We start from the raw sequence: 27,621 nt of genomic DNA on the forward strand, positions 1-27,621 counted from the left end.
CCCCCCTTTGCATCCCATTTGAGGCACATGCTGACATTTTACAACACCTGTGAAATCCCATGTCCCCTTTCTTTTGTTGTTTTGCACATGAAAGTAACATGTCACTGCTTAAATAGATAGAAATGCTTATTAGAAAGAGCCTGAATAAGAGAAGCCTTGCAGGGGCTTTGAATGTTGTTCATAGGGAAAAGTATATCAGCCTTTTTGTAGTTCATCTTCCTTAAGATGAGTCGTCACAGTCTGTTACTCTTATCATTTTTCAACATGGCTAGGGTGGGGCATTTGGTACTTTTTTCCAAGGAATTCCTTGGCTTACCTGCTTTCCTTAAAGGAGATTTTAAACATCATTTAACCTTTTCTTGACTCCCTGGTGTTATTATTACATCTATTATACATTGTGATAATAAAAGTTCTGTTGTGTGTCTTTTAGTTTCTATTATTCTTTTGTTATCAGCTCTCATTTCATTTTACCTTTCTCTTTCACATGAGAACTGTAGTTGACCAAATACTATCTCCTTTGTCATATTCTAATAACAGTACTGTATTTTTGCCAAATTGATGTAATTGGTGGGTTTAAAATTTTGTATCTGAGTAATTGAAAATATATAATGAATATTTATGGAATGATAAGGGTAGATAATCTCTACCATCTAGTGGCAAACAGTAGTAATTGTAAAATAATTTTATATAAACGATCCACAGTTGATGAAATTCACCCTTTTGACTTTTTTCTTACTCTTTCACTGTGTATATGGTATGACCTATGGGCCAGAGTTTACTCTTTTTTTTTTTTTCTTTTAACATATGGATATTCATTTGTTCCAACACTTGTTCTGTTTGTTGAAAAGATTATCCTGTTGCTATTAAACTGCCTTGGTACCTTTGTTGAAAATCAGTTGACCATATATGTGTGAGATTATTTTGGACTCTCTTTCCATTGTGCTTTTCTTTCTTGCTAATACCCCACTTTCTTCATGACTAGAGCTTTTTATAGTAAGTCTTAAAATCAGATAGTGTGAATTTTCCAAATACTTTTTTTACCTTTTTTTTAAAGTAGTTTATGCTCTTTTTATAAAATAATACATTATGTTGTGGAAGGATTTTAGTTTTTGAATTGTGGTAAAAATTAAAGACTCTTTGGATTAGGTGCTAATTCTTTGTATCTTTATAGCTACTTGATTATAGAAGGATTAAATTTACTGGACTGACTTTGCTATTAATTCATCTTTATGCATGTGCAAACATGGCATTACTTGTCCCTTTTTCATCCTGTTCTACCATCATGAGGATTTAAATTAGTTGGTTTTTTTGTTTGTTCGTTTGTTTGTCTGTTTTGAGATTGTTTGCTTCCTAGACCTATCTGGTTTCCTTGATCCTCTAGCCAATATTGATGTCAAATAATTATCTTGAAGAATTTCCAACATTGGTGGGGGGGGGGTGATAAATTAAGAGTTTGGGATTAATATATACACACTACTATATATAAAATAGGTAACCAACAAGGACCTACTATATAGCACAGGGAAATTATACGCAATATTTTGTAATAACGTATAAGGGAAAATAATCTGAAAAAGAATATATATATGTATGTATAACTGAATCACTTTGCTGTCCACCTGAAACTAATACAATGTTGTAAATCAACTATACTTTAATTAAAAAAAAAAAAAAGAATTTCCAACAGAGAATAAAATCCCTGCCCTCTTCATCTTAAGTTTTGGAAGATATGCAGACAGAAGAAATGAAGCCTTTTATTTATCTCAGAATGTTTGATGGTGGATGCCTCATTATTCTTTTTCTGCTTTTATAAGATATTCTGGTATAATGCTATGTATTTTTTTTCCTGTCCATCTTGATCTCCATGAAAATAGCATTCCCATTTTCTCTAATCAAAGGAAAAAATGTATATGCTGGTTGATAAAAACATATAGTTACTTGGCTGCTTATTTCAAGACAAATGTATTATTAAAAGTAGCAAACTACTATTATTGTCTTTCTGCTTTTATTCAGATATAATGAATGGGTAACAGTTCAGATGACTAAGATAATAGTGACACATTTAAGCTTTTCTACTTCTTAGTTGCAGTGAGTACAGTAGAACTCATTCAGTCCTGGTTTTCCTTATCTTGTTTATAAATCATTTTTTTGTCCGTCCTTTTAGGCTGAGAATTTTTCCAGGTGTCATAATCTTTCCAAATAATGTTTTCTTAAGATGTGTTCATTCTCTTGCAGTTTTATACATTTTGATTTTAATATTGAATTGACTATGTCTTTTGGAAGAATTAATATTTCTTCTATCTCATCTTCAAGAAAGTCTATTTAAACTGAAGGACCCTTAGAAAAAGCTGAGCTTTTAAGATGAAAACTTTTTGGTCTAATTTAGGGCTTAGAAAATCAATATTACATATTGTAAAACAATTCTTCTGCCTTAGATTTTAGACTTCCCCCTTTTGTTTAATTTTCAGGATAATTGAAGTAAATCAAAATCAGAAGCAGGTGGAACAGGATATTAAAGTTGCCATATTTACATTGATGGTAGAAATAAATAAAAAAGGAAAAGCTCTACTGCATCAGCTTGAGGTAAGTTACTGTTAATGGGACAGTATGTTGTAGTGATTTAACGTAGTATTTTCTCATGTATTTGTGAATTTGAAATCACAGCCTTTTTCATATAATTGTTTACATTTGATTCAGTAATATTTTTCTCCATTTTCAGGCTCTACCTTGTAGCTGACAGTTTACGCCTTTATGATACAGTAGGAATGTCTTAATCCTATTGATTACTTCAGAGCACAAAGCATAATGCCTTGCTTGAAGGAGGAGCTTAGTAAATATTAAACAGATGTAAAGAGATGAATCTTTTCAGAGATTCATTGAATTGACAGCTTTAGGTCACCAAAAGAGTGCAATTGAGCAAAGTTTTTCAGAAAGTTACATTAAGTTAGTTATATTTAGTTCTCAAATATATACATTTAACCTTATGAGAAATTAGGTAAAAGGATGTGCCTTTTACCTCAGCAGTCTTAATTGTGAAAGCAGTACTCAGGGAGAGATGCTCAAGGCACTTAAGATAGTTGTTTGTCACTGCAGGTAAGAAAAATATTACTAACTTAATCAGCTTTCTTACATTCATGAAGGTCAAGATCCAGAGTCAGTGTTTGACTCAAATAACATGAGGTTACAACTTCTACATGGTATCTTAACATAATATTAATTGCATGATATTTTGGTATTCTTTTAATATATTGGTGCAAAAAGAATTTAACAGTAGAGATGCAAATTAAGAAGAGAATAAAAGAATCCTGATGTTCGAAGATTTTTTAAAAAGCCTTATAGAAAAAATTTAGTTCAACATCTTTATTTTATAGTTGACAAAATTATAAGGTCTTGGGGCTTCCCTGGTGGCGCAGTGGTTGAGAGTCCGCCTGCCGATGCAGGGGACACGGGTTCGTGCCCCGGTCTGGGAAGATCCCACATGCCGCGGAGCAGCTGGGCCTGTGAGCCATGGCCGCTGAGCCTGCGCATCCGGAGCCTGTGCTCCGCAACGGGAGAGGCCACAACAGTGAGAGGCCCGCATACCGCAAAAAAAAAAAAAGCATATATATATGCTTTCAGTCTTCATACCCAGTCTCCCGGTTCACAGAATCCTTCTTTAAGGCGAATAAATGTAGTCAGTATTTACTAAGACTCAAGACCCAAATAGTTTGTTACTATAGAAGACCAAGAAACTTGGGCTTCTGATTCTCAATTTGCAACATCCCTAAAAGTCAACAGAATTTCTGTTCTTTCTAGAATGTCTCCAAAGTAACGCTTAGTTTTTACAGAGGTCAGAAATAGCCTAATAAGTAAATTATCTCTGGACTTAAAATTAGATATGACAAAGCCACTGATAGTCACTGCAATGACTTAATTCAGTTTAGCATATGTGTATTTTCCAAATTTGAAACCAACTAGGGCCAGGATCTAGGTTCATTTTCTCTATTGAGGATATAATTTCATATTGGAGTGTAGCAATGTTACTTTTAAACTTTTTTTTAGAGCTAGTAGAACGTCCTGTTCTCTCCTTTCCTTGCCAGGTAAAGGAGATTTGGGGTTAGAGACCGTTAAAACAGCACAGGTTCAGTGGGTTTTTCTTCCACTTTTGACTAACCTGTGTTCTTGCTTGTATACTTCCCTTAGAGAAATTCTATAGTCTGCTTTTCTGTAGTTTTTTTGAGAGTGCATTGGTACCATTAGTCACTATATCAGTTGGTTCCCATGGTAATTTTCAATAGACAAAAATTACATGCTTCCTTTTTTTACTACACACAACGCATAAATGTTGTCTACCACGTGGCATGACTTAGCACAAACTAGTTGCAATCAGGATAAGAATGCCTAAAAGGTGAAATCATGTGCTTGAGTAAATCATGTGATCTGGTAACTTTACTTGATTGCTGGATGGTACATCTATTTTATTTGTGAGTATTGAATTTAATGGGCATTTACTGTATTATAGCTAATCCACGGTTTTGTACCTCTTTGGATACTGGAAGATGCATGAACAGAAACCTGCATCCCAAAATATGTACAACCAGACCACGGGCCTTGGAGAGAAGGGGCAGGCAGCAGAGGCAGGGTGGCGTCGGTGGTGGCTGCAGCGCTGGGGGCACGGTTTTTACTTCAGTGAGAATGAGCCTTTGTACCAAGGGATAAGTTACTATCACCTGGGTTCTTAGAGGTGGTGGTTATTCTAATTGGGTAATCTGAAGATGACCATTAAAATATATGTTACATGCAGAACTAATTTTTTATTTTTTATTTTATTTTTTATTTTTGCGGTACGCGGGCCTCTCACTGTTGTGGCCTCTCCCGTTGCGGAGCACAGGCTCCGGACGCGCAGGCTCAGCGGCCATGGCTCACGGGCCCAGCCGCTCCGCGGCATGTGGGATCTTCCCGGACCGGGGCACGAACCCGTGTCCCCTGCATCGGCAGGCGGACTCTCAACCACTGCACCACCAGGGAAGCCCTACAGAACTAATTTTGAAACTATTTTTTTTCAGAGTCTTGCAAAAGATCATCGAATGAAACTTATGCAACAGCAGCAGGAAGTGGCTGGACTTTCTAAACAGTTGGAACATGTCATGCATTTTTCTAAATGGGCAGTTTCCAGTGGCAGCAGTACAGCATTACTTTATAGCAAGCGACTGGTAAGACGAACGAAGTGTGGCATTTAACATACTGTCAAAATACAGAGAGAAACAGTGGAGTTATTAGAATGCTTAAAATTTAGAAATGTTCATTAGTCTGTTTGTACTTAAATGCTTTTTACCTTTTTCTAATGTTTATCAATCAAAATATTTTGGTTTTCAAAAACCTTATATTGCCATGATTGAGGCGTATCTTCAATTTTAATCTACCATCATCCCTCCTGTTTTGTTCTTTTCCAAGTTTTCTCTGTCTTAGTGACAGTTGAACTTAATACTAACAATAATGATAAGAGTAAACATTTCCTGATCACCCGTAGTGTGCCAGGCACTAATCCTAAGCATTTCCATGTAACATTTTATTTAAACATTTATATCATTTTTATGAGATAGGTATACCTATCCATCCATTGTATGGGTGATGAAACCAAAGCACAGAGTTAAGTAACATGCCTAAGGCCACTCAGCTTGGACACCTGAACCCAGAGGCTGTGTTCCTTTTGTCTGTACTACGTTGTTTACTCTGTCAGTGATATATGGTGCTGGATATTTCAACCCCATTGCTAGAGAAAAGTGGCTCTCATTTGTTCAGCTGTTTTCAGAATAGTCTAGAACCTTGCTACTGAAAATACGGTCACTGCATACTAATCAGGTGGTTCAGTAGATGTGGAGTGAGGCCAAACTCTGTAGTTCTGCCAAGCTCCCAGGTGATGCTGCTGCTGCTGCTCCGTAGACCACACCGTTAGTAGCAAGGATCTAGAAGACATTCAGCCGTGGAAGTCACACCATATAAGCATTCTTAAAAACTCCTGCTTTACTCTTATTTTATTAAAGATTCCACAGAGATTTACACTTTGAAATCAAATTATGACATCCAAATCTGTTTTCTGTTCACCCACTCAGTTTTGTGAAAGGAATTTTCTATGACCATTTTGTAATAAGGAAATGCACTTCAGGATAAACTTCTGTAAACTAGGTTCAAATATTGAGTAACTTATTAGAAAACTGATTTGTAACTATTCCTAATCATGAATTGTATTCAACTCTTAAGATTTTTTTCTTTCATAATTATCAATGATGTGGTCAATCTTGAGTCTTTTTTTTCTTTTTCTTCCTTTTTACTGCTTCATTGGTCTAATGAAAAACAGCTTCTATACAGTACATACCTTCTCTGTTACTTATATTTTCCTGTAAGTCAAACGAAACAGGGATAAAAGGAGAAAATGAGAGAATTGTCTTTTTTTCAACTAGACCCATTATGAATATTTTTATTTGTATGTGTGTAAGAAAACATGTTATTCACACAATCAGATATTCCATCTCCTTATCAGTTTAAGAATTTGTTTCTCTGATTTTATTCTATGATTTTGTTTGTGATTATAATACAAAGAAAACAGTAAAAACTCGAAGATGGGATTACTTAATCTGCACAATGATCTCTTGAAATAGGAGAGAGGAAGATTGTTCTCTATATTATACACAGGAGAAAATAAACACAGTGAAGCGTAAGGAACCAGTATTACCAGCTTCCTGATTTACTAAATTGTGTTTTTTAATTTTTAAAAGCCTGTGGAACCCAAGCGCATCACTAGCAGCAGATATAGCTAGCAAAATAATTTACCTATAGTGAATGCAGAGCTAAGGCTTGTGATTACTTTTAAACATTTAGAAGGATTTTTAACCTCAGAAAATTGGAAAGTCACTATATTATGCAACTCTGTCCTTTAGAGCTTCTATGCTTCATAAATATAGCCATGTTTACTAAGGTTTTTTTTTTTTTTTTTTTTTTTTTTTTTTGCGGTACGTGGGCCTCTCACTGTTGTGGCCTCTCCCGTTGTGGAGCACAGGCTCCGGACGCGCAGGCTCAGCGGCCATGGCTCACGGGCCCAGCCTCTCCACAGCATGTGGGATCTTCCCGGACCGGGGCACGAACCCGTGTCCCCTGCATCGGCAGGCGGACTCCCAACCACTGCGCCACCAGGGAAGCCCCTAAGGTTATTTTTTAATGATGGCTTTTATATGCTTAAAAATTAAAAAGAAACGTCTTACTGGCCTGAAATTTCAAGCTTAGCTTGTAATTCTTAGTTCGTTTTTTTTTTGCTATAGGAATTATAATCAGTAAAAGACCAAACCCATTGGAATAGCAGGATCCTTTCAGAAGTCCAGTTTTAAATATATTTTAAAACATTTTCACAGTACTTCCTTAGGATTCTTCTGTCATCTGTTAAACATTGAGTTTATCCTTATATTATTTAGAAGGAAGGCAAGAAATACCGACAGAAGAGACCAGGAGAGTAAAACACAGTTATTCTTTTTACTAGCAATAGATATTTCTATAATACTAGTGATTAGGAAGCTGTTACGGTATAGGTAGTAAAAGGGAAATCCACAATCCTTTTTACTCCCTTCCCCCTGTCCTCCCATATAATTAATCTTCAAAGACTTTCTTTATGTTTTCTGAATATCTCATCGACAATTCTTTGCTTTTAGTCCTCAGGGTTCAGAATGTCATGATCTTTTGCCTGGGTACTGTTACCCTTTCTTAGAATGCTTTTTCTTTCTCTTGAGTAGATCCTCATCTTTGTAGAGACTACCAGGTTCAGTTTAGATGTGTCTTCCTTTCCTTTTGGCAGCCTTCCATGACCAACACTGGGTTGGATTACCCTTCTCTGTGTTTACAAAGCCCTTATGCATATATCCATCATACTATTACTGATTTTTATCTACTCTTATTACATTTACATATTTTTCTGTGAATTTCATTAGACTTTTTACTTCTTAAAGGGTAAAAATTTTGTGTTACCCAGTGCTTGATATATAGGAACCCAATGAAAGATTGATGGTAAATAAATAAGGTAGCAGATAACATCTCTTGTCAGAAGCTATAAATAAGTGTAGACAAAACCTTATGTTATATTTTACAGGACTGGAAACTCGAATACTAAATTTCTTTTTTAAGTTTATTTTAACTTGAGTAGAAAGGAGATAGTATACAGTATTGCCATCTGAAAAGCTGTTTTGACATCTTCCATAGTTTTTTAAATAATTTTGTCCTTTGCTTTTTGAACAGTAGCTAAGTTTTCAGTGTGAAACCTGACTTTAAGTTCAGATACATCTGAAGGGATCAACAAGTATATTTAATTAATCCTTATTTATCTTTTACAGTAGCCAGGGTTTATGACTCCTCATAGGAAAGTTTTTGCCATAATTCTTTTCTTAGCATATTATGAGCATGTTTTATAATGAGAAATATTAGAAGATGCAAAAAAAAATTAAGAAAGGTAGAAAAACTTAGGCAAAAGAACATTGTGTTGAGTGCTGTTTGCTAAACACTGTGCCATGTATTCTACATAGTCCCAAAATAAATACGTTTTTTTACACAGAATTTATTATAGCTATTTAAGATAATTTAGCAATTGAATGAAGCAAACTTATTTATTCAAAAATTATTTATTGAATACCTGTTATGTATCAGGTGGCATTCTGAGTACTAAGGGAACAGAAAACAAAGCAAAATCTCTGCCCTCAAGAAGTTGCATTTTTAGGGACTTCCCCGATAGTGCAGTGGCTAAGACTCCACACTCCCAATGTAGGGGGCCTGGGTTTGATCCCTGATCAGGGAACTAGATCCCACCTGCCTGCCACAACTAAAAGTTCGCATGCCACAACTAAGGAGCCTGCCTGCCACAACCAAGGAGCCCATGTGCTGCAACTAAGGAACCCGTGAGCTGCATCTAAGACCCGCACAACCAAATAAATAAATAAATATATTTTTTAAGTTGCATTTTAATGAAGAGAGATAGACAATACCAAAATAAGTAAAATATGTAGACCATTGCATGGTATTGAGTGCTCTAGAGAAAAGTAAATTAAGGGAAGAGTCTGGGAGCATTGGGGTAGGATTGTGATTTTAGATATGGAATTCTATCTAAAGAAGGTGATATTTGAGCAAATACCTGAAGAAAGTGAGGAGGCAAGCCATGCACATACTCAGGGAGAGTATTCAGGCAGAGCACAAGTACAGACAGCAAGTGCAAAGACTGAGGTGGGAGTTATTTGTGATATGGACAGCAAGTAGGCCTAAGAGGGTGGAACACAGTGAAAGAGCAGACAGTAGGATGAGTAAAGTCAGAAGTACTGGAAAGCCAAATAGTATGAGCTTTGTAGTTGATTATGAGGACTTTGGTTTTTAATCTAAGTGAGATGAGAAATCATTGGAGGGACTTGAGGAGAGGAATGACAATATGATTTACAGTTTAACACAATTACTCTGGCCGCTGGAAAAAAACTGTAGGTGGTTGAAGGCAAGGGAGAAATAAGGGAGACTATTTATAACCTTTCTGCAATGAGGTGGCTTTTCCAGGATAGTAACAGTAGAGTTGATAATGGGAGAATTGGTAGGATTGTCCATATCTTTTAATGATAGAGCCAACAGGATTTGCTGACAGGTGGAACGTAAGGCATGAGGAAAAGAAAGGAACCAAGGACTAAGCAGTAGGAAAAATAGTGTTGCCAATAATTGAGGTGGGGAAGATCATAGGACAAGTAGACTTGAGGAGAAGGATCAAGAGTTCCCTTCTAGACATATTAAATTTGAGGTACCTGTTAGAGAATCAGGTAGAGATATTGAGCAAGCCATTGGATGTGCAAATTCATAGAGGGGTCCAGGCTTGAGATATAAATTTAAGAGTTGGATAAACGATGAGACTGGATGAGATCACTTAAAGTATGTGGGTGCAGGAGAAAAAAGCAGTTGCAAGACTGAGCCCTGGGACATTCCTGGTGTGGGAGATGTGAAACAACCAACAATGGAAACTGAGATGGTACACTGGGACGCAAACCTATTCTCAGCGGCCTTAAAATATAGCAGCTGGTGAAATAAGGGGGAAACCATGAGATCATAGTTTGTTCAAAGCCAAGAGAAGAAAATGCTTCCCTGAGGGCCAAGTGACCACCTATGTGAAAAGCTACTAAGCCTAAATGGTTTCAGGGAAGAATGGGAGGAGAGGAATGGGGGACATTATAGATGAGTCTTTTGAAGAGTTTTGCCAGAAAAGAGAGCAGTTGATGGTGGGAGAAAAGGAGCCAAGAGTTCTGTTTTTAGCTGGGAAAAGTTAAACATGTTTATGTATTAATGGGACTGATGCAGTAAAATGGAAAGCTTGATGGATACAGGAGAGGGGAGAAAACTGCTGAGCAGTGTCTTTGTGTCGGCAAGAGGGTGTTGGGCACTATTGCACGAGTGCAAGGATTGGCTTTAGCTAGAAGCATGGCCAGTTAATCCACTGTGATAGGAGGGAACGCTAATACTGGTCAGTGGTGGAAGTTTGTGGAAGTTCCCTGATTGTTCCTGTTTTTTCAGTGAACAGTAATCAGGACCATCAGCTGAGACGGAGAATGGGGGAGGAGATGCTGGAGATATGAAAAGAGAAAGGAGGTTTGAAATAGTCGTTTAGGAGAGTAGGGACGCGAAGGACCAGAGGCCCGTCAACCTTAGGGCCCTACCTAAAGTAAGCAGGCTGTGTTTGAAGTTTGGTCAGTCCCTTTATCAGTCCAATCATAGTGAGTCAAAAGTTAAATTTAACCAGTGTTGTTTGTTGGTTGTTGTTTGGGGAAAAGGTTGAGGAGAGGGAAGGAAGTATGTGTAGTTTGACATGTGAGAGAAAGAGGTGTTGAAGGTATATACCAGGAAATGATTATGAGGATTAACCCTGGGATTTGAGCTGGATAAGGAGAAACTGAGGGCTAGGGTAAGGGTATTGGTAAGATGAGGTCGAAGGACAGGGAACATTTTACGAGCAAAGGTTTATAGGACCTTTAGGGTTTGTAGGATTATTGGTATCTGGGCACTAGAAGGGAGTAAGCTGGAAAGAAAGATCATCTAGTTGGATATAAAATCATCAAGAATTAAAACAGGAGTAATGTTGGCGTTGGTGATGGTGAGCCAGGAGCTAAAATCTTCAAGACTGAGGGAGAGTGACTGAGTATTCACTGAGGACTGCAGTGTGGAGGAGATGGGGGTGTGGTGTGATGACCCGAGATTCACAGCATAGGAGCAAGGAGAGCCATCCCACTAGTAGGCCTAGTTATGAGCTGAACTTATGTTTCCTGAGCAGAGAGTAATTTGTATTTTCTGTAATTCATTAGCCACCTAATCTCAACTCTGCATCCTTCTTTGAAAGAGTAAGTAAAATAACTAAAAGAGCAGAATTTGTGAAAATTTTTTATTTTACAAATACTTGGTTGGTGCTTCTGTGAAGTTTAAATAATTCAAAAAACTAACTTTAAGCTAGTTAAAGTTAGTTTTTTGTATTCAACAGTATAGCTAACTGAGTTGTACCTCAAAACTTACATGTTTTGGAAGGAAAACTGCATTGTATGTCCACTTTTTTATAACTTATATATATATATGATTGCTTATTTTGTGTTAGCATACATTTGATACAGAGACCATTTTTTGTGTATTTATTGGGAACTTAATAAATTATTTGCCTAATAAAGATTTTTTTTTTTTTTGGCGGTACGTGGACCACTCACTGTTGTGGCCTCTCCCGTTGCGGAGCACAGGCTCCGGACGTGCAGACTCAGTGGCCATGGCTCACGGGCCCAGCCGCTCCGCGGCATGTGGGATCCTCCCGGACCGGGGCACGAACCCGCGTCCCCTGCATCGGCAGGCGGACTCTCAACCACTGCGCCACCAGGGAAGCCCGCTAATAAAGATTTTGATGTTTAGTTGTCTCTCTGCTTTCTTCTAGATTACATACCGGTTACGGCACCTCCTGCGAGCAAGGTGTGATGCTTCCCCAGTGACCAACAATACCATCCAATTTCACTGTGATCCTAGTTTCTGGGCTCAAAATATTATCAATTTAGGTAGGCTGTTATGTACATTTTCTCAAAGTGCCATTTGTTTCTGGAACTCTTAGTGATTATGAGATTATTGAAAATGTATTCCCTTCCACCCCCAAAGTGTGTTTATCATCTTGTTTTAAGTACATGGAATTTTCACTAGTATTTCATTAGTGTGTGTATATGCGTGACACATGCATGAATATAAACACACATGTAAATATGTGGATGATATGAAACATCCTTTATATTGACTCACAGGGTGTCTAGATTTCTGGATTTAGGAGGTTTTTTTTTCTTTCCCATTGAATCTTGCTTGTACTGTTAATTACATACTTATCAGAATGGTTGATAAAACTCTTGACTTATGACTGCCATTAATATAGGATTTTTTATATTTAGAATGTTTTCTGTTAAAACAGGACTTCTCATACAATTATTGGCTTACTTACTCTTGAGAGCCAGTCATCAGGCACCTAATGGTTCATTTGCTTTATCTAGCTAGGGAAGACTTCTCATTTCTTCTTTTGCCTTTTATGTAATTATTATATAATTTTTAACCTCCTAACTGAAGTGCACCATACGTACAGATAAGTGCCCAAATTTTAAGTACTAGAGTGCACTGAGTTATCACAAAGGGAGACTACCATTATGGTATCATTTGGTAACATCAAATATCCTTGCAGGCAGTACTTGCTACATTATGTGCTAGTAGAAAAAGTCTTCAGTTTTTGCCTCCTTTCTTAATTTCTCACAGGGAGACTGTAGAAACAGAAATTTAAGAATTCCATATACATTCTTCATCAACCACCAGTATTCCCTTTGATGACAGTTTTTGGGCTCATTGACTTTGTTTCAAAATCTTGAAAGATGGTTGCTCTCTCATTCCCTAAGCTAGATTTTGGGTAAGAAAGCAAGAAATGGCTGGAGAGAGAGCCAGTGCTCTCAGAACACACCAGGAAAGGAAGAAATAGGCTTACACAAACCTCATTCATACATGGGAAGAACAGAAGGAATGGTAGTATGGTGACCCTTTGAAGGAAAGGTCATAAGTTGACTCCTGCAGCTCAGTCTAGAAGCACATATTTATTGATTGATTGATACATAGCAAGCAACTGGAATCATACACACTCTCACCTATGTAACTAAAAAGAAGCATCTTAATACAAAGCGTGTGTATAAGTTAACTATCTCCTACCCTCCACCATACATGCAGCTATATAGAGAACCTATCACAGTTATATATCCACACAAATAGTCATATGTAGAACTATATGTACTTATAAGCATATTATTTAAAACATAGACCACATAATGTAAACATAAATAAAATTAAGAATATGTGTAACTGTATACACATAAATGGATATATAAGATATATATATATAGATAAGTCTACAGCAAAAACAAAAACATCTGTTTGTGAGGAGTTTGTAAAACAATATCCTTTACTGTAGGACTTCTCAGAGCTGTCCTATACAGCTCTGTAAATTGCCATTTACAATGAGATTTACATTTTAAATCTTCTAAGGAGACAAGTTTCCCAAACTTGTTTATTTATGGCTTCTGAGAAACATGTTATAGAAGACTGCAAGGGAAAAATGTTGATTTGGATGAATATTCAGTTAGCGTCTTTGTGACTTTGGGTAAGTTGTTCAATCTCTCTGAACCTTAAATCCCTTATCTGTACAGAGGACTTTAACAATATACATAGACCTACTGTCGCAGTATCTAATACAGAGTAAGTATTTAATGAATGATAACTATTTTTTAGGATGCATATGTTTATTAAATCAGAAACATTTAACTGAGTCTCTGCTGTTGAAGAAATCAAGCTTTGCCTTATACTTGGACCACACCTGTTAGAGGTACCTTTAAACTCTAACAGTATAGTTATAAGGCAGAGTATTCTCCATCAGAGAACTAACAGTATACTCTGTGAAGGTGTAAAGAACTTGAGAGATAACTAAATCAGAAATACTGTGGTATTGTTTTTAGATCCAATGTCAGGTTTGCTTGTTTTGTTTTGATATGCAACAGCAGTCCTCAAAGTAGGGTCTGAGGCTCCTTCAGGTGATGACAGAGGCCTCCCGTTTCCAAGTACATATCCATGTATGGCTGGATTTTCTTCATATATTTAAACAATATATTAGATAATACAGAAACAGGTATGAGAGTTCAGCTATTAAGCCAGACATTTAAAGAGATGTTCGAAAATGTAAAATAGCGCCACTCTTCACTACATTTTTTTGAAAATAAGTATTTTTTCATAAAAATGTGTTATTATGGCTTGTCACTTTTAAATGAATTAGTGAGGAAAAATGTTTTTAATTCTCATTTTTAGTTTCGAATATGATAAATTTTGATTGATAGAACCTACATAAACAGAAGCTCTTTGGGGTTTCTATTTTTAAGAGTATAAAGGGTTCCTGAGAGAAAAAGAAGTTCCTTGGCAATTCTGAAGATCAGTAAAAATAACCCTACAAAATATGGTATTTCACTACCAGAAAATATTTAGAACTTAACCTTTTCTCTTTAACTAGGTTCTTTAGTAATCGAAGATAAAGAGAGTCAACCACAAATGCCTAAGCAGAATCCTGTCATGGAACAGAATTCACAGCCACCAGGTGGTTTATCTTCAAACCAGTTATCCAAGTTTCCAACACAGATCAGCCTAGCTCAATTACGACTCCAGCATATGCAGCAACAGGTAATGGCTCAGAGGCAACAGGTGCAACGGAGGCCAGCACCTGTGGGTTTACCAAACCCTAGAATGCAGGGGCCCATCCAGCAACCTTCCATCTCTCATCAGGTAAATTTGGAAGCAGGCCTGTCCTAACTTAGATAATTATAGTACAGTTGTATTCAGCAGCTCCTAAAATAACCAAGGCATCTTTCATCCATGACTTAAATATATGAATTTATAAAAATTTATCACATTAAGGATCCCTGATTTAACTCTAGATTTTAGCCCTTCTCAAAAAGGAATTAATGGTTTATTTAATTGGGACATCTATTCTCATCTGCTCTCTTTCATCTTCAGATTATAAGAGGATAAATGATTCCATTCCTAAATAACCAATGCATATGATTGATGGGAAAAGTTGTGTACCTGTAATTCATGATTCTTATATTAGTGCTTCAGGACGACTAATACTTTAGGTTATCTGTTCTGTGTAAGGATGCAGTGTTTAGAAAACCACATTGCATCTTAGAAACTAGGACAAAATGAAATAGAAAAGGGCAAGGGTGTGATTCGTTAGAAGTCTACCATTTTCAAACTTTATTTCTGAGCAAATGTTCCATGAACCATTCTTATTTTAATCCATACAAATTGTTATTTTCAGTTACTTTTATTTATTAATTTATATTCCCTATTTCTCAGAAGAATTTGAACTGATTTACAGTAAATGACACAAATGAAATGGCAGAGGGATTAGTAAGTGTTAAGAATACTCAAATAAAGCGTGCAGAGCTAGGCTAAGGGTTATGCTAAGGGTTAAGGTCATTATGCTTGAGAGCAAGACCTAGCTCAGTTTTTTGTCAGCCAGACAAAAAAGAAACAGGAATAATATCTATATTATTTGATTAAAAGGAGCATGCCATTAGAGTAGAAATTTTTTACTAGTATTTTTCTAGGACTAATAGGAATATATAATGTGGTTCTTTATGAAAAAAGCAATTAAATGGCATAATAGCATTTTTTGGTAGCAGTTTTACAAAACAGATGATTTTCATAGGACTCTTCTTTCAACCCTGAATAAAAGTTGTGGGCATATGTAGATACTGATTTTGTTAAATTGCTTCTGTGAAGGCCTGAGGTGTGATGTATTTGAAGTTTATGGCTGTCTAGTAATTTGATTAAGAAGGCATGTCAAATCCAGGAGAATATTAGTATGACCAGTTGATTATTCCTCTTGAACTTTGTTTTAACCCAGGTTTTAAAAGGAAGTAAATAACAAGCAATTTAAGAGGTCTTTGTTTGGTGAGGGTTCAATGGGAAAAGACATGTACGCTTTCGATATCAGGAGTGCAACTGGCAGCGTTGAGATTTTGTTAAGAAAATTGAGGAATAATTTTGTCACTACCTCTGCAGGCTGCAGGGTGACATGTTGCAGGTAGACTGCAGGGCACCCAAATTGTTCTGAAGATGAATGTGAAGAGGAAAAGAGAGAGAAAATAATTACTTGTCGAGTGATGAGTGCTAAGCATTTGCATGATTGTTATTTATCTTAAGTGTCCGAGAGATGTTAAAGGTGGTTTTTTATTTAATACTTAACCTGAAATAAGATAAATCCATCATTTGTATTAATTCCCTTTTCACTAAGGAGGGAAGAACTGAGGTGTTTTAATAGATACTACGTGACTTGGTCACATTCTCAAACAGTTTTTTATATAAGCAGTGACAAACCAGAAGTGACCTTGATCGAGCCTTTAGCCTGCTTATCTCAGAAATTTGCTTTTGATCTTACTATTTCTCTCTAGGATTTACTGCTATATGATATATATAACGTACAGTCTTTATTATGCAGCCTAATTTTCCCACTTATCAATACATTTGACCCTTGAACAATGCAGGGGTTAGAAGCACTAACCCTCCATATAGTTGAAAATCCACGTATAACTGATAGTTGGCCCTCTCTCTCTGTGGTTCCTCCATATCCACTGTTCTGCATCTGAGGATTCAGCCAACCACAGATTGTGTGGTACTGAAGTATTCACTATTGAAAAAAATCCATGTCTAGGTGAACCTACACAGTTCAAACCCATGTTGTGTTGTTCAAAGGTCAACTGTAAAGTAATTTTCTCACCTTTTGGTCATTACCTCACACACCGCTCTTCTTGTCTCCTCTCAGTGGCTCCTGAGCTTCCTTTCAGTACTCTCATCTCTCATTTTATCTTTTCTGTACCAAATACCCACTCCTACATTTTTCACTCATCAATTTTCCCTCATCTGTAAACTTTCACACTGCCGTACCCACCTGCTTTCTTAGTTTTCTAACAGTTTATTTGCATACATATGTGGGAAAATATCTGTCTGTAAGCAGGGTGTATGTGTACCTCTTTGTGGGTGTGTTCAAATCATACTCTACATCTATCCAATAGGACCCAGGTCAATTTAAAGGCCTGCTTCTAAAAATCACTTATACAATAGTTCCCTGTTTCTTCTTCTGAAGATTAGCAGTGTAATCTGAATGATTAAAGAGTTGTGTGATACAGAGCTAGAATACATAGTTATGTGACTGAGTGGTACAAACTTGATAAACATTATGCATCTCTGTTTATTGAGCGGTGTACGGTATACTCTGTCATACTCTAATGGACAGGTCTAAGTTTGTTAGATCTAAGTATGTTATTTTATACATAATGGTTGTCACTCCCGGGCTAGATTTACTGCTCTGGAGATAACTCTCATTCATATGTATACATTAATTTCCTAAACAGTGGGTGGATGTTAGAAGGACATCTGCTATGCTTCATGGTTATACTGACCTAGAATAAAACTAAAACCTGTAATAATAGAAGTATTTAGAGTGAAGGTGAGGATAGTGATGATTATATGTCAGTTTGCTTGAGCTCTCAATTCTCTATTCTCTCCCTTTTTTCCTTCTTGCAAATTAATTGATTCCATTTAATTAAAATAGCACTGTTTTTGCTATTTCTTTTATGCTCATAACTAGTTGCTAGTCTTATTCTTTCAAGTTGCTTTTCCTGTCACAGGGTTCTTAGAAATTAACTCAATCAACTATAACAGTTTGGGAGAGGAAAGAAAAATCACCTTACATCTTACCACACTGGGATTCCTTGATGGGAGAGTCAACATCCAGTCCCACACTGATTTTTCACAGAGTACAGTACTCTGGCATCAAGTGTCATTTCTTGACTGAATCAATATATACATCTCAGGGCAGGGGTATGCAAAAGACTTCTATAACTACTTTTGTTCTCCCTTAAGGATCATTTTGGGTGCTTTTCCACTTTTTAAAAAATTGTCTCTTTGATTAACTTAGAAGTTTTCCACTATGATTCCCCAGTTCTTCTCTGTTTGTGTTTCTATGATATAAAACCCTTCAAGTCACAAAACTTTAATAGAAGAATCAAAGAGAATTGCTGTGGCTTCAGGCTTACGCTTCTATAAGATTTTTTCATTTTCTCTTTTTCTCTAATATTTTTCTGTTCTTCACCCAGAAGAATAGAATTTCAAGAATTTCCCTTGATCTTGAAATAGTGTCTAAATCTACTTTTCATTGGGTCTGTAATTGCTGTTCACTCTTGAAAGTTATTGACGGTGAACCCAGTGCCAACTAATTTTCAAGAGAGGGGAAAGAGAAGTAATTTACCCAGGAAAGGAGATGAATTCCAAAAATGGGAGAAGGAAAAGAACAAAAGGAGGGCAGAGCTACACTTTATGGCTGTCTGCCTTCACAGTGTCAAAGTTTAAGATGTTGCTCTTTCAGCCTTTATAAATTTCACATTTATTTTTCCCACCTTGAGTGTGGGAGTTAATAGTTCCCTTTCTGAGAAGTTCTTATTCATATGCAGTTAAGATAGCCTGAAAATAAGTATTTACTTTGCAATAAGTTGCCAACCTTAGAGAGAATTGGGTAGTCAAGGTGAGACTGGCATATACGGTTACCTTTTTCTAGAACACTGGTCTCAGTTTCTAGGGCTAGCATTTATTGAGCAAACTAGGCTTGCCTTCCCAGCCCCTACCTGCCCTATAATCAACCAGTGTTGTCCTTGAAGGGTGTCCTTTCAAAATCTATTTGCTTTTAGAGAGACTCATCCTCTGAGCTGTAATTAGTACCTTAACCCCCAGCTAAACACCAAAACATGTTTGGGTAATGAAATGGCAGACTAGTTTTGGATTAAAGCCTTAGTGCTGCCTTTAATGAGCCGTGTGACTTTTTTCAAGTTATCCCAGCTTTTTAATGTTTAGTGTCCTAATATGTAAAATGAGGAGAGGGTAATAATGAGATAACATATGTAAAATGCCAGTCACAATGCCTGGCACATAGTTTGATCTCAATAAGATCCGATTCATTAATTTTTAAATGTTATTAATATTCATCTGTTCATTATTTATGTTTTACTGCTTGGCGCCAGAGGACTTGAGTTCAAATCTCAGCTCCATTCCTCCTATCTTTGTTAATCTTGGACAAGTTATTTAAATTCTCTATATCTCAGTTACCTTTTTGGTAAAACAGAGGTAATCTCTACCTTAGTGGATCATTGTGAAGCTTAAATGGGTTAACACATGTAAAGCACTTAAAGTAGTACCTGACGTGTAATAACTACTCAGTAAATGTTAGTAATTATTCTACCATCACATTATTTTAGGAAGATTGAAGAGGGCAATTCTTTGTAGAATATAATCATCAGGGACTTAGAAGAATACCAAAGACAGATTTTCCCTACTTCCCAGTGTGGCGTAGATCTAATCCTAGTTTAACCTACTTGCAGCTGGAAAATCCTCTCCCAAGGATCTTTCCTAATAAAACTTCTTTTCTTTAAATTGCTTATACACATTCTGGAAGGCTGTCCCCTCCCCCCGTACCCTTACTGTAATTTTAATAAATGATTCATCTGTGACAGAATTGCTGTCTTTCTGTAAAAGTTATAAAATGGAGTTCTTTACACTTTGTCTTTCAGGAGATGATTGTCACTGAGTTGGTTGAATTTCTTTTTTTCCAGCAACCTCCTCCACGTTTGATAAATTTTCAAAATCATAGCCCCAAACCCAATGGACCAGTTCTTCCTCCTCATCCTCAACAGCTAAGATATCCGCCAAACCAGAATGCGCCACGACAAGCAATAAAGCCCAACCCCCTGCAGATGGCTTTCCTGGCTCAACAAGCCATAAAACAGGTATATATATTTACTTCTCCACAGTTGCTTATTCTGCTTCTCTCTACTTCCAAATCACATTGAATTTATGGATAGAGCAATGGTGATAAAGAGCAAGAGTAAGCTTTTTCCTTTTTTAAATAAATGTGGATTACAAAGTTTATTACAGACTGCCCTATAGAGAGAGGCAAAGCTAAGAGAAAGGATCTTGATGCTTTGTAATTAACAAGAGAAATCAAGCCACTTCTACAGAAGTGAAGGATCAGGATAATCGGTGAGTCATAGGTATGAATTTTTCATTGTTAATGTGTGTAGCTTTTAGGTGAGTGCATTAAATTTCCTAAGACAGAATTATTCTAACAAATACAGATTGCATACTTAAAGAGAGACCAATAAAAAAATCTTCAAAGTGTTTCAGGGAGACTTCTTGGACACAAACCTTAGTATCACACAGTTTTAATATGTAGTACATATACATCTGATAAAGTTTAATATTTAAGGTTATATATTGACTCTTAGAAGGTTTAATGTTTAAGTTATAATTTATATTTGTATTATATAAATTTATAATATATATTATATATATTATATATATATATTCTTAGTGTTTTTCAGGTAAAAATATTTTTTAGGTATTACACTGTTTTAAAAAGTTCTCCCAGTGCTTTATCTTCTCCAAGTACTTGTGTCAAGCCTTTCCAGCTTACGACTAGTAGATTGATTTCAGTTTAATTTTTTTGCCAAGACCGAAATAAAGAATATGATGCTATTCCCATAATTCTGTGACATTCATTTTAATCAAATGATTTGAAAGTAATATTCTAAAAGTACATATACTAAGAGTGTGTGTATATGTTTATAATTTGTTTAGTTTTGATAAAATATTAATACTTTCTAAAATAATATTTTAATTATTTTCAATAAAATTTATACCTATCTCTGTTTCATCATTAGAGGTGAGATGAAAAGGGACCAGACTGCAGTTTGGTCTTAAATTCTGTTTATTTTCCTAATACTTCTGTGGCCTTGTACAAGTGTACTCTTTAAAATCTCCTTTGCCCCCACTATAGAGTGAGTGAGTACCTTGCAGAGTTGTGCTGAGACTTAGTGCTAGTGTATATAAAAGCACCTGGCACATTCTGGGTACTCAAATGTTTCCTCACGTATTCCCTATGTATTATTTTTAATGGGTAGACATGCACTCTAAGAAGGTTTTTAAAAATGTTTCCTGGTCAAAAGTCTAAACATGAATGAATAAATGAACAAGCTAGGATAAAAGATAATGGGGAATTTGTTTTAATTGATAAGAGTAGCTTAACAAATTATAGTATACTTGTACAGTGGAAATGCTTTTTGGCTATTAAGAAAAGGCAGTAATCTATATATGATCTCCAAAGTATATTACACGGCAAAAAACTTTGTCGGATTTTTTTGTGAGTTATTCTCAATTTTGTGGTTTTGTTTTTGTTTTTTAAATCTCATATATATAGACAAAACCTGGAAAGATACACATCAACTGTAACTGCTTATTCTGGGGAGGGTAGGAGGAAGATAGAGAGACACAGACAGGTGGATGGATACGAGGGGTGGGTAGGTGGTAAAGATGACATTCATATTCACAGGGTTTTTTAGTTTTTTCAGTGGAGCATGTAAATTAGATTTTTCAAAGTTAGAATATTTCCATCACTGTCACTCTATATTGTGTAGTCCATATATAAATGAAACTGAGTTTGGGAGTTTTTTCCCCTGTATAGTCTTAAGATACCTCTTAGTGGCTTTTTTCCCCCCAATATTTTATTATAAAAATTTTCAAACATAGTAAGTTGAAAGAGTTGTATAGGGGACAGATTGCTCTATTTGCCTTCTCACTTATTATCCATATACCCATTTATCCATCCATCTGTCAATCAAACCTTCTCATTTTTTGATAGGTTTCAAAGTAAAGTATAGATAGCAGCATGGTTCATCTCTGTATACCCTATAGCAGCATGGTTCATCTCTGTATACCCTATAGCATTCCTTTATTAATGTGTTTATTTCAGCCTCTAACATAAATGACAAAGAGTTTCCTCAGATGTTTGTTGATGCTTAATTACCTGTTTGTATATGAGAAATGGGTGTTTAGAGAAAAAAAAACCCGAAAGCCAGGGTGTGGGGCTAACGTTTGATTGCTGAATTTCACTCTTACATGAGGGCTGCTAGGCGTCTTTATTAGGAGAGTTACTAATGTCACTGTTTATAGGTAGTGGTCCAATTCCCAAAAGATCTTTCTGTTTCATGCCTGAAATGCAGGACCTGGCTGCTCATTGAAGCCAGCTGGGGGAAGAAGATTGTTAGCAGGCCGGAGGCAGAGTGGGCAGGAACCTCGGCATTCAGTGTGTGTATGGTTTCTTACTCGTCATTTTCAGTGCAATGCTTCTTTTTTTTTTCTTAATTAATTAATTAATTAATTAATTAATTTAGTTTTGGTCTTTTTTGCTGCACGTGGGCTTTCTCTAGCCGTGGCGAGCGGGGGCTACTCTTCCTTGCGGTGTGCCGGCTTCTCATTTCGGTGGCTTCTCTTGTGGCGGAGCACAGGCTCTAGGCACGTGGGCTTCAGTAGTTGTGGCACGTGGGCTCAGTAGTTGTGGCTCACGGGCTCTAGAGCGCAAGCTCAGTAGTTGTGGCGCATGGGCTTAGTTGCTCCGTGGCATGTGGGATCTTCCCGGACCAGGGCTCAAACCCATGTACCCTGCATTGGCAGACGGATACTTAACCACTGTGCCACTGGGGAAGCCCAAGTGCAATACTTCTGCCTTCAGCTGAGCCTGATGCTCGTCAGCCCAAAGACTGTTTTACCTATTCTAGAAAATTAATTTCCAGCCTTCTTTTGCAGAGGTGGAGGTAGTCCTTATTATCTTGGGGTAGCTACAGGTAAAGTAGGAAACGAACGTGAGATTTCATCCTTCTTAAACATACTCTCAACAGACCATCCTGTTTTTAGCCCCAGTTTCACCTCTTATGCTTCTAATTCCCAAGCTCTTAGGGGTTCTGCAATATATACTGATTTGCTTCTCTATTTTTCCCACTGCCAGCTTAGATTTCAGCTTTATCCAATTGACTATGACTAATTCATTTGCTTTTTGTCCATTTGCCTTCCAGCTTCCAAAATGTGATTTCTGTCTTCTCCCCTGTTTTCTTTGTCTTTATAGGTCAATGCCTTTTTTAAAAAAAAAATCCCTTAATTGTCACTTTACTTTCAGGTGTATCAGGTGGGGACAGAAGAAAACGTATGTTTTCAGCCCTCCATCTTTACCTTGAAGCTGCTTTGTACATGTTTGTATTTCTTTTCCAGTATGTGTAAGCTTTCCAAGATTGGGTGCTGTGGTTTTCTCGTGAATACTAACTGTTGTCTTCTGGTAAAAATCAGTTCTTTTTATTTTTTATGTTTGGACAGGATTCATGAAAATCATATATACTTGTGTCCTCTCCCCTTTCCATTAAAATTACAGTTGAATTCAAATAGCAGGCTGTGTCTTTTACTTTGTGTTGTGTCTGGAACAGGGATTAGCTGGACATTTTATGTTACAGGCCTGCTGATAGACCACCTTCCTTCTTTCCTTCTTGCTACCACAGTGGCAGGTCAGCAGCGGGCAGGCCACCCCCTCCGCTGCCAACAGCACGTCCTCTACTCCTTCCAGCCCCACCATTACTAGTGCAGCAGGATATGATGGAAAGGCTTTTGGGTCGCCCATGATTGATTTGAGCTCACCCGTGGGAGGTCCCTATAATCTTCCTTCTCTTCCAGATGTAAGTATACATAAAATTTATACTAAGAACCTGTTTCGAAAATTTTAAGTAAACTTGGATCTGGTAAAAGGCATGGGTTTGTTGGATTATAGGCTGTGCGTTTGTGTTTAGAAGTTGTTTTTATCCTTTAGAAATATGGTAACAGCAGGAATAATAAAAAGATTAGCACTTGAACATACCACAGAATGTCTTTCAGGGCACTGGAGTTAAAGTGTTTGTAAATGAATGATTATGGTGATGGATTATGGAATCTAAGCTGGGAAGGAAGGGGTGAGGACATGGGAGGAGGTACTGGAAGGTTGAATTGCTGGAATGTGATACATTACAATAGAATAAGGTTAGAGAGGGAGTCTAACATTTAAGACACCAGAAGAGGTGGAGACAAGTTTAATAATAGAAATGTACCCTGAGAAAACCATAATTCAAAGAGTCATGTACCACAATGTTCATTGCAGCACTGTTTACAATAGCCAGGACATGGAAGCAACCTAAGTGTCCATCGACAGATGAATGGATAAAGAAGATGTGGCACATATATACAATGGAATATTACTCAGCCATAAAAAGAAACGAAATTGAGTTATTTGTAGTGAGGTGGATGGACCTAGAGTCTGTCATACAGAGTGAAGTAAGTCAGGAAGAGAAAAACAAATACCGTATGCTAACACGTATATATGGAATCAAAAAAAAAATTAGTTCTGAAGGGCAGAACCTAAGGGCAGGACAGGAATAAATACGCAGACCTACTAGAGAATGGACTTGAGGACATGGGGAGGGGGAAGGGTAAGCTGGGATGAAGTGAGGGAGTGGCATGGACTTATATACACTACCAAACGTAAAATAGATAGCTAGGGGGAAGCAGCCGCATAGCACAGGGAGATCAGCTCGGTGCTTTGTGACCACCTAGAGGGGTGGGATAGGGTGGGTGGGAGGGAGGGAGATGCAAGAGGGAGGAGATATGGGGATATATGTATATGTATAGCTGATTCACTTTGTTATAAAGCAGAAACTAACACACCACTGTAAAGCAATTACACTCCAATAAAGACGTTAAAAAAAAAAAAAAACAGACTCAATGAGCTAATGCAAGTAAAGCCCAGTGCCTGGCACAGGAAAAGCTCCCCTCAAATAAAAATCATAATAATAATAATAGAAATGATAACATTTACTAACCAGTGCAAAATTACCTCTGATTTCATTTTTATTTAAATTAAACACATTTACCCTCTAAGCTGTTTGTCAGTATGACTTTTTTTTTTTTTTTTTTTTTTTTTGCTGTCCTCGGGCCTCTCACTATTGTGGCCTCTCCCGTTGCGGAGCACAGGCTCCGGACGCGCAGGCTCAGCGGCCATGGCTCACGGGCCTAGCTGCTCCGCGCCATGTGGGATCTTCCCGGACCGGGGCACGAGCCCGTGTCCCCGGCATCGACAGGCGGACTCTCAACCACTGCGCCACCAGGGAAGCCCTAGTATGACTTTTTAAAAAATCTTTTTCAAAGGCAGAAAATATAACATTGAATAAACAAATCTTTATACATAAGTTGATACTTGTTTTACCTTTTCTCATCTTATAAGCTTAAGGTAATCACTCATACAGACATTAAAAACTTTTAAGAAATCTTGTAGGATGTGAAGGAATCTAAAATTTTGTATTATTTAGTTTGTTTTTCAAGTTACTGAGATCAACTAATATTTCCTAAAAGTTGCATCATTAACCTTACCAGAGTTATTTCATTTTTAAAATAATTGTTTATACTTTAAATGGGTAGAGTACATGTATTTTTCATGCATAGGCGATCGATAGGAAGCTTTTTTTGTGTCATTCCTATAATTTTATTTTAGCTTTTAGGATTATTCCACAATGTAAATAACTTTTTTTACATTAAGATCTAACAAATTTAGTTATTCCAGTACTTTTTGCACTCTCTGAAAAGTATTGGCCAGGGTAGTGCCCAAAGAATATTAAACATAAATAACCCTGTGTACTTCCTCCTTCCCCTACTGAAAGAGGACCCACAGAAAGTAAATTTTCCTCTGCAGTCCTCAGATACAGATGACCCTTTGTCCACCAGCTTTCTCAACTGAAATTCCTCATCTGAACCACAGAATAAAGAAACTGATTTGAGTGACTATTTCCTCAGTCCTCCCAAGGATGGTTCATAACTAGAACCATTCTAGATGCAGAGTTGAGAAGTAAATTCATTATATACAGTCTATGCCCTCGGACTGTAGGACTTAATTCTCTTGGAGAATCTTGATTGAGAAAAGCTGGAACTATTGGATTTTAATCACAAAAACATTCTTGGGGAATAAATGGTATATTTAAGCATTAAAAAGGGGGGTGGGTGAGGGTTGGATTGAGAGTTTGGGATTAGCAGATGCAAACTAGTATATATAGAAATGGGTAAGCAACAAAGTTCTACTGCATAGCACAGAGAACTATGTTCGGTATCCTGTGATAAACCATAATGGAAAAGAATATGAAAAACAATATATATATGAATAACTGAATCACTTTTCTGAACAGAAATTAACACAACATTGTAATTCAACTATTCTTCAAAAAAAGTTTTTTTTTTTAGTATTTGCATCTAAAGTATTAAAGTCTTATTCAGTAGAAATTTATCAGTATTTTAGCTTAGCAGTCAATTAGGAAAGCAGTCAAGTATTTGTATACCTGTTGCATTAAAGCAGGAATCTCTAAGGGGTCAATTTTTTCCTACCAAACATTAAGAATGTAGGGGCTTCCCTGGTGGTGCAGTGGTTGAGAGTCCGCCTGCCGATGCAGGGGACACGGGTTCGTGCCCCGGCCTGGGAAGATCCCACATGCCATGGAGCGGCCTGGCCTGTGGGCAATGGCTGCTGAGCCTGTACGTTCAGAGCCTGTGCTCTGTAACAGGAGAGGCCACAACAGTGAGAAGCCCATGTACCAAAAAAAAAAAAAAAAAAAAAAAAATGTATTTAAGTGAGGTTAGTGTTCTGAAAATGTGTTATGCGTAGATTTGTTTCATCAATCTAGTGCATACCAGAGCATCGGTTCTCAAAGTGTGGGCCAAGGACATGGGGGTTCGTACAACCTTTTTAGAGGCTCTACAAGGTGCTCTCTGTGTAAGACCAGATTTTCTTCTTATTCTTCAGCCAAAAGCACACATCTCAGCAGACTGAGTAAGATACAAGTTTCCAGTTGGCTGTTACTAAGCCAGACAATAAAGAAATTTGCAAAATGTGAAACTATGCTACTCTTCTCACCAAGTTTGCTTTTTTTTTAACTGGTACCTTTTATTATTTTTAAATAAATTAAGAAACATTATTAGAATTACTTTTTATAATTTTGTTTTAATTTTTAAGGGTGTAGCACACAATACTCTTTTCTCCTGGCTCATGACTTCTGAAATAGTGTGACTCAGTATATTTACTAAGGTGAAATATTAAGAAGTGTGAAAGCTTTTTTTCAAGGTTGATTATGGGGAAAGTATGGATCAGAACTTCTCAAATATGATATTTACATGTTTCATTATCTGATAATAATTAAACTATTAAAGTTTTCTTATAAATTTAAAGTAGCTTTTAACTTGCAAAGTCACAATGCCATGAAATAATTTCTTATCAGATTGACTGTTCAAGTACTATTATGCTGGACAATATTGTGAGGAAAGATACTAGTACAGATCATGGCCAGCCGAGACCACCCTCAAACAGAACCGTCCAGTCACCGAATTCATCGGTGCCATCTCCAGGCCTTACAGGTAAAGTGGGCTTTTTAAAAATATTATTAGTGTTTTTTTTTCAGTTTTTATTCTATTTATAATAATTTAAAAAATAATCACCCTACGCCTCCTCCCTTTTTCTGTTGGATGATTAAAATGGGTCTATGTTTTGGGTACTCTTTAAAATTAATGTACTTTCGAAGTGGGAAGCAAAAGTTAAACCTCTGTACATTTTCAATT

The 27,621-nt window shown here is 36.8% G+C and overlaps 1 protein-coding gene across 2 annotated transcripts in view; it reads left to right on the top strand.

Annotated features, from left to right (window-relative positions):
* The window catches only part of TRIM24 (tripartite motif containing 24), a 96,494-nt gene that overhangs the window by 55,238 nt on the left and 13,635 nt on the right, over positions 1–27,621 (top strand). The window contains exons 6-12 of one of the 2 annotated variants that reach the window (XM_060108160.1): positions 2,469–2,583; positions 5,046–5,192; positions 11,945–12,062; positions 14,582–14,850; positions 19,734–19,907; positions 23,502–23,675; positions 27,285–27,420. In XM_060108160.1, coding sequence (XP_059964143.1) covers positions 2,469–2,583; positions 5,046–5,192; positions 11,945–12,062; positions 14,582–14,850; positions 19,734–19,907; positions 23,502–23,675; positions 27,285–27,420 — 1,133 coding nt within the window. The remainder of the gene's footprint in view (positions 1–2,468; positions 2,584–5,045; positions 5,193–11,944; positions 12,063–14,581; positions 14,851–19,733; positions 19,908–23,501; positions 23,676–27,284; positions 27,421–27,621) is intronic. The other variant, XM_060108161.1, reaches the window with a different exon arrangement.

This window comes from Mesoplodon densirostris, chromosome 9 (assembly GCF_025265405.1).
Source record: "Mesoplodon densirostris isolate mMesDen1 chromosome 9, mMesDen1 primary haplotype, whole genome shotgun sequence".
In the NCBI taxonomy this organism is placed as follows: Eukaryota; Metazoa; Chordata; class Mammalia; order Artiodactyla; family Ziphiidae; genus Mesoplodon; species Mesoplodon densirostris.